This window comes from Helianthus annuus, chromosome 9 (assembly GCF_002127325.2).
Source record: "Helianthus annuus cultivar XRQ/B chromosome 9, HanXRQr2.0-SUNRISE, whole genome shotgun sequence".
In the NCBI taxonomy this organism is placed as follows: domain Eukaryota; kingdom Viridiplantae; phylum Streptophyta; class Magnoliopsida; order Asterales; family Asteraceae; genus Helianthus; species Helianthus annuus.
The window spans coordinates 65,328,692-65,336,846 of record NC_035441.2 but is presented as its reverse complement, the minus strand read 5'-3'; the positions used below and the strand labels follow the sequence as shown (position 1 = coordinate 65,336,846).

Genomic DNA, 8,155 nt, shown 5'->3' with positions numbered 1-8,155 from the left:
TGAGTGATTGCAAGAAAAGTCCAGACTACGATCCCGAGAGCAGTATCTAAGCGGGAGTCTGAAGACAAGTTGGAAGGTAGGAAGAGCTTGTAGCTGAAAAGAGAGTTGTCGATCCCTAAAAGCACAGAAGCTTGACGAAAGGGGGAGCCTGCTGATGATGAAGCTGTTGATGATAAAGCCAATGATGAGATCCTGGTGAAAGAGTTAAAGATTGAAGCTGATCAAAGAGAAAGATTGAAGGATGCTTTCAATGTTACAATCTGAACGAGAGCAGAATGATCAAGACAGAAGAGGTGTCATAACAGAGACTAGACACTGAAGACTTCGTCAATATCCGAGGGGGAGTCTGTTAGTGCATTACGTCTATTGACTTCGTCTTGTATCATGTAATGTAATAGGATAGGTTAGAATAATCAGTGCACGAGGTTCGAGAAGCAGAAATTAGTGGTTAAGGTGGTGATTTCGATCATATGTACATGCCATATAAGCGAAATCAGAAACATCAGATTTCGCTCATAAGGCTTGTTCATAAAAGCGAAATCATGATCATTATAAATAGTGCATTGCTTTGTTCATTTGGCACGGATTCAGGATTGTTTAACGAAGTGCTGCCAAATTATTCTCAGGTTGTAATCAGTGTTAAATCAATACAAGAGGCATTATAATTAGTTTGAGCGTCCGTTTCATTGATTCCGCCTTTGAATCGGATAAACAACTCTTCTGATTGACTCATTCGTGTTCAACAACGATCCTTCACTTGAATGTAGAGAATAGAGCCTTATCTCCACAAACATGGTGGGTTGCACCCGTGTCAACGAACCATCCTTTTGGGTTTTCACCCATCGCGTTGACTTCTTCAATCATAGCCACTTCCTCGGTTATCATTGCAATTAGAGGCATACCATCCTCATCAACCATATGCGCACGCTCACGCTTAGGTTTCTTGCATTGGTTAGCACAGTGCCCCATCTCATTACAGTTGTAACAAGTACCTTGGAAAGGCACAAGCTTCTTTTTCACAACCCCCTTTTTCGGTCCAAGGTTGTTAACCTTTGCTTTCCCCTTGCTGTCCTTTTTACCCCGTTTGCCCTTATTGCCCTTTGAGGACTCCCCAACTTCCACCATATTTGCCTTAGCCAAAGCTTGCAAAATGTGCCTTTTTCGGCCACCCTGTTGTCCTCTTCTATATGAAGACGGACGACCAGTTGCTCAGTTATCATTTCCTTTTGCTTATGCGTTAGGTAGTTATTAAATTCTACCCACGAAGGAGGCAATTTTTCAATCATGGCTGCCACTTGAAATGTCTCGCTAAGTATCATTCCCTTAGCATGGATGTCATGTAGTATAATTTGCAACTCTTGGACTCGGTTCATAACAGTCTTGTTATCAACCATTTTGTAGTCCAACAAACGGGCGACAACAAATTTCTTTGTTCCCGCATCCTCCGTTTTGTACTTTTATCCAAAGACTACCATAATTCTTTGGAAGTCTTGATATTATATTACACATTATACAAGGCATCCGAGAGACCATTGAGTACATAGCCTCGACATATGAAGTCTGAGTGCTTCTAAGCCTCTAACGCGCTTAGAGCCTGAGCGTCGGTCTCCCCTTCCGCAGGTTGGGGAGCAGTTTTAGTCAAGAACCTCGCACGGTTCATGGTGGTCAAATAGAAGAACCTCTTCTGTTGCCACCGCTTGAAGTGGAGACCTGAGAACTTCTCAGGTCATTCAGCATGGTTTGCCACTGTGGACGCTCCCACAGTGTTGGCAGGGGTACCGACAACGACGTTGACGTTGGTATTTTCAGTCGACATTCTGAAAAATTCCACAAAACCAAGTTAATAAACTGTTTTCAAAATAATAAATACGCTAATTTATTATATTTTATGAGTGCGCAAAACCATTCGTGTAGCTTCTAAGTCCAACTTTGAAGACTACAGCAGTAAGTTTTTAGAACTCAATGAAAGAAAGGAGTAGAAGAACAGAAACTGTTTTGACAAAGTCGCTCCTTTGAATCAAAACAGAAAAAAACTGTTTTTAAAACACAACTCTATGAGTTCAAAACTGGTTCGAATTCACAGCAGAATATGTTTGTGATTCTACACGAACAGTGTTTTAAAAATTTGTTTTAAGATTGTTGGAATCCGTTCATGCAAAATTAAATAAAAACGTTATTAACTTGAATTACAAATACTAAACAGAATGAAACTGAAAATAAAATTACAAATACAACTGAAAAGAAAAATTAAGAACAGAAATATAAGCGAAAAACAGTTCTTGGCTGAGAATCGTGTTAGACACGGGTCCCTTAAAACAAATTTCGGGTCTTCCAGGAGAACACGTTTGTTTCCAGGATACAACAGCCCGAAGAAGTTGCACTGCCGGTCTTGACTCCAACCCGAAGGTGTACCTTGATGCAAGAAAGATAAGGATTGTTGTAGAGAGAGATTGTAGAGATGTGTATTTCAGTGTATCTGGTTTTGCAGCAGGCTCCTCTATTTATACTGCAGATGTGAAGTTTGAACCTGAAAAATGAATTGAATGGGCGAATTAAGATGCATTGAACGTATTCAATGCACTTTAATTCGTCATTTAATTCACAGTCAAAAGCGTTGACTTCGTCAGTTTCGAATGCTGAAGTGTAACTGCACTGGCATTAACTGTTGGAAGCTTCTGCGCGCGTGCGCCCTTGCGCGCACAAGTCTGCACGTTCATGCGCGCGTGCGCCACGTCACCTGTGAGCCTCTACGAGCACACCACACAATCGCGCCATTTTGGCTCACTTTGGTGCGCCGCGCACGTCACTTCAGTGCCCATGCTCCATACGCGAGTGCGCGCCATCATGCCATGTATACTCGCGCGCGTACGCGCATGACTGCTACGTCATGCGTCTGCATACCACGTCACCAACCACCTGGTCCTTGCATCCCTTGTGCACTACCACGCGCACACGGTCAAAAATACAAAGGCGGCTCTCAAGCGCGTCGCGACGATGCCCAACATTGCGCCTCGTCGCCCACACCACGCGCGCGCGCGTGGGCGAGCGCGAGTTAGGGTGTGACCCTTCGCGAGTACACTTATTGAGTGCTTCCTTGAAACAATAAGGATGGAGAGTTCCCACTTAAATACCCCTTTAAGTTTCATCTCTGCTCTTATGTGGGACAATGTGGCACTTTCCCACTTTTTTTTAGCATTCAAGTTCATACACCAAACTTTGAGCATCGATATCTCATTCATCTTAGTTTTGGACATGGTTTAGTTCGTTGCGAAACTCTTCCAACATAGAACACAAACCCACAAATAAATATATATAAGACCCGCTCATTTTCTTATATTTATTTGTAGTCCAAAATAGGAAAAATCATTTTCCTATATTTGTGAAAAATGCTATTTTCACAAATTTCCAACAATCCCCCACATGAATAGAAATCGATGTATCAAGTTTCAACGATAGACGTTCAACAGTTGAGTATTGCAAGATAGGTAGGTGTAACCTTTGAACCTTTTTTTGTGAAGCATGCTAATTAGCCTCCTAGGGTCTTGTATACCCCATTTATGTAAGCGACAATATACATTCACACAATGCTCTCCCTAGTCGAGTCAAGTCCTCATGTTTGTGTCCGTTTATGGTCATGGAACACGTTCTTGGTTCTGCGAGAGCTCTAGGATTTGCGCCTCCCCACAAATCCATTCGAAGCGACCCCACTTCTCTCTAACATAGGTGATTTGAATCATTAAAAGCATCATAGAATGATTAGCAAAATAGTCCTAACCAACGCATTTTAACCGGTATACCATTGACTCAAGTTCGAATACAACAAGTTCCATTATTTTCTAACTTTAACGTTCTAAATACCTTTGATTGATCACTTTGGGACCAGTTTTAGGCTTTACCTTTAGTCACTCCAATTACAATTTACACCAGAAACATTCCTTAGTTTCTAGTGGATTTTTTTTGTAGTGCAACTTACATTATAGTTATACACAATAACACAATCATGATCGTTTGTACTTCTTAATATATTTTGAATGTTATACACATTGTAAACTAACCAAAAGATATATAAACTCAAATTGCATTTATGTTATGGGGAAAGTGAATATGGGGCTGTTACACACCTAAGCTTAGGTGTGAAACCACTCAAAACTACGTAGTTTTGATTTAAAACCCAAAAAATTAAAACTATAACACATTTTTTTTACTCCTCTTTTTAAGTAATTCACAGTTCTTCTCCTTGCCTACAGTACATCCCCTGTTTCGTTTTGCTTTTTTAATATCTTACCTTTCATCAAATATTTCCTTCCATCTATAATATTTTTAAGTTATTATTTTCTTCAATCTCTTAGACACCGTTGCCAAGAGCTGAGAACCCCATATACATATGCTAAAACTAATCGGTTATAAATTAATGTATTCTTTATTTAATACTTCTTTGATTTCGGTCTGATCAAATCAAACAAAATGATTAGTAAAACTCAATATTCAGAAGAAAGGAAAACTAATGTATTCAAAATTTGTAACCTTTTTTGTAGGAGTACAACCCAAAAGACTAAATATTAAATTATGATTTGTGATGGAATTGGAGTAAAAAGTGAAATATATGTCGAATTCGATGAACTGTTATGGTGGAAGAAATTGAAATCGATGAACTGTTAATAAGAAACATTAATAGCTTAAAAGAGTAGTAAAAAGTGTGTTATAGTTTTAATTTTTAGGGTTTTAAATCAAAACTACGTAGTTTTGAGTGGTTTTACACCTAAGCTTAGGTGTGTAACAGCCCCATATTCACTTTCCCCTTATGTTATTGTCAAAACTAAAATCATTACTAGACAATAGCATGGTCAAACTGAAATCAAAATGTTGCGCAGTTTTATCCTACTAATCTTCACTAGGTCTCACTAGCTACTAAGGGTCATTTTGGTATGAGGTAATGGAATGGATGTGGGAATGGAATGGACGTGGTAATGGAATGGACGAGGGAATGCAATGGATCATTACCATTCCATGTCTTGTTTGGTTACCATGTGTGAATGGAATGAGTTATTATTGTGTATTCTTCGGTAGGCAAGAAAAACGGAGTAATAAAATCAGCGGTGAGTGGTGGTGGTGGTGGTGGTCGATGGTAGTGATTGTGGGTGGTTATAGGTGGCGGTGGTGGGTGTCGGCGGCGGCGATGGGCGGTGGTGTTGGCGGCGAGTGGCGGTGCGGCGGCGACGACGAGTGGTGGTTGTGGAAAGGTGGTCGTTGGTGGTGGGTAGCAGCAGAGGTGGCGGTTGGTGGTGGCGGTGGTGGTGGCGTCGACGATGGTGGTGGGCGGCGGCGGCGAGTGTCGTTAGCGGTTGGTCGCAGCTGTGGGTGATAACGGTGGCGAGTGGGTGGCGGCGGCGGCGGTGGCTTTCGGGGTGAGGTGGTGGCGGGTGGCGGCGATGGTGTCGGTGGTGGGTGGTGGTGGTGGGTTGTGGCGAAGGTGGTGAGTTGTGGTGTTGTTGATGAATGGTGCAAGAGGGGATGAAATGGAAAAAAAAACACGAGGGGTGGAAGGAATGATTTTGAGGGAATGGAATGCATTTTGGAATGGGTGATTCCATTTCATTGACCAACCAAACACCCTTTCCTTCATTCACTCGTAATCATCTATTACATTTCACCTCTCATTCCTGCATACCAAACACTATCTAAAAGTTTACATTTGAGAAATAAGTTTGGCCAGGTACATAATCCATAGGCACAGCATTTATAGCAACTGCGACCGCGTTTATTGGAGATGTGAGCCTGAACGAGTATGGACCTTTGAAAGACGAGTCAATGTTGGCTACCCAAACCGCACCCCAAATATTGTTCATCGGAACAAACTCTTGTGTGCCAGCAGGTGCGATCTCCACTGACCGAAGTCCACCATCTCCTTCCGTAAATTCAATTCGGGTTGCAAACCAGTTAGGGTTTGTTCCCGCATCGATCTTGAAAGCAATGTTAGTTCTGCCATAGTTGCATGGCACCCTACACATACAGTAAACCGCAGTAAATTGTTAAAACCATTAACTTTGTTTAAATCCAAACATTATAACAATAATGTATATTAAACTAAGTGATGTTAACAATCTTTTTATACTTTAGTTTTGAATAATAGATAGTTTTTTTCCCTACATATGTGCAGGTAGACTTGTTAATTTTCAAAAACATTAATTCAAGTATTTTAGTTTTAGAAATTAATATATAGCTCACACCGTTTTCTTTCAACGACCATTTGATGATCTGAACATCCATTTGAAGGTTAGAGCTTGCACAGATTTAATGGACTCATATATCAACCATTAAACGTACGTTTAAGTTTGGGGTGGCGTAGGATTAGTAAGGCCTTAATATACTTATGCACAGATTTAATGGACTCATATATCAACCTTTGAAATTGAATGTCAACTTGGCCAAGATTACGAAGATTGTCAGCTTGTCCCGGATTCGCCATTGCACCAAAAGCGGCTCCGCTTAGATCAAAATGGAATGGAACGTCATTACATGCACCCGGGCATTCATCGGTTATCGTCACTGTAATTGGATTTCCGGAGCAATAAGGTTCCCGGCTGCATTTGATCTGAGATGAATCAATTACAAAAAAGTTGTTAATATTATTAAATAAAGTGAATGAATGTCTTTTGGTTAATTAATATATTTTCTTCACCTGATAACATTCCCCACAACCTTTGCCTTGCAAAAAAATATTTGCATTTCCAGCAGCAATCATAGATGAGAATGGAGGTAACCTCACATCATCAGCCCATCCACAGGCTCCTCCTGTGCATATGTGTAAATATATATGTTTAAACATAAAAATAATAATATACATAAATATATAACAATACTAGTAATAATATATATTAATATTAATGAGATGTGAATGTATATATATACCACTTCCAGCACCATTGGGATCTCCATACCATGTTCCTAATGCAGGTGTAAAACCACCTCCATTAACAAAGAATGTAGGGATTGAACAGAGGCAACGATTTGCAAAATGACTAGAAACTAAACACACAGAAATGAAAATAGATAAAACTGTTTTGAGGTTGAATGCCATTTTTACTTTGAATTTAGAGTGGGATTCTTGTGGAATTTATATTGGTGATTCTAATGGTGGAATTAATATCTGCATTTATCATTAAGCACAATTATGGCTCATGAAATACTCACGTTGATTTTTATTCTTTTATCTTCTGACAGTAAAATATGGTAATTGTAATCACTACCAAAAATATATATTTTTATGTATTTAATTTCGGTTTAAGACTTATTTTGATATTGGCAATTGTCAGTATTATGCTCTATACAACACATATCGGTGCAAACAAGTAGCCAAAAAAGATTGGCACGTAATTGCCTAAAATATGATGATATATTAATGTGATAAAATATTAACTTTTTGGTCCAAAAATACATAAACTGGTATCTATAATGAACTAATCTGTTCTTGTAACGTACAGTCTAGATATTTAATCAATTGATTATGAAGTTCTTTACCAAATATGTGTTACAATTTCTTTTGGTTTATACAAAAGATGAAAAGATTTATAATAACATTTCCTCCATAATTCCATGATCATGTTTATCAGGAATAAATTAAGTATAAACTACCATTCTACAAACACAATTTTCAAATATAGCCATCTCAGGCGTCTATATGGAGACGTCTCACTGAAACCCAAGCAATTGATGCGTCCTTGGCAGACTCTTCAAGACACCCAATTAAAAATGGACACGTGGCGAGTACCTAGCGCCAGGCCCGGCCCGTAGGGTGTGCCGGATGGGCCACCGAACAGGGCCCAAAGCTTTTAGGGGCCCAAAAAATTCTTATTTTATATATTAATTATATATAAATCAAAATGGCTAACATATGTTTGTGTAGCTCAGTTGGTTGAGCCTCCTGTTGTTTCACCGAAGATGTAGGTTCGAATCCTGCATCTTTACATATTTTTAATGCTGCCTGCTTCTCTACATTTTTTTAGTTGCTCCTTATTACTAAGGGCCTGTTTCATATATTTTATTTTAAAGCTCTTTCTTATTACTGGTATTTCTTCCACATAATTAATTAAAGTTCAAGTAATTGCTCTTTTGTTGTAATATATAAATTTATGTGTGTGGATTTATGATTTAGGGG

The 8,155-nt window shown here is 39.3% G+C and overlaps 1 protein-coding gene across 1 annotated transcript; it reads right to left on the bottom strand.

The window, feature by feature from the left end:
• Positions 1-5,678: 5,678 nt before the first annotated feature.
• LOC110876054 (expansin-B15) lies at positions 5,679-7,078 on the bottom strand. The gene is made up of 4 exons (XM_022124235.1): positions 6,910-7,078; positions 6,680-6,792; positions 6,402-6,592; positions 5,679-6,000 (listed from the first exon to the last, which is right to left on the bottom strand). The coding sequence occupies exons 1-4, from the start codon at positions 7,076-7,078 to the stop codon at positions 5,679-5,681; spliced, it is 795 nt and encodes a 264-aa protein (XP_021979927.1).
• Between the last annotated feature and the right edge of the window lie 1,077 nt (positions 7,079-8,155).

Excerpts from the sequence above, each read along its gene's own strand:
- LOC110876054 (XM_022124235.1), bottom strand. The coding sequence starts at position 7,078 with ATGGCATTCAACCTCAAAACAGTTTTATCTATTTTCATTTCTGTGTGT. Across the intron at positions 6,793-6,909 it reads TCCCAATGGTGCTGGAAGTG|GAGGAGCCTGTGGATGGGCT; the intron begins GTATATATATAC and ends ACATATGCACAG. Across the intron at positions 6,001-6,401 it reads GTTGACATTCAATTTCAAAG|GGTGCCATGCAACTATGGCA; the intron begins GTTGATATATGA and ends CTGTATGTGTAG.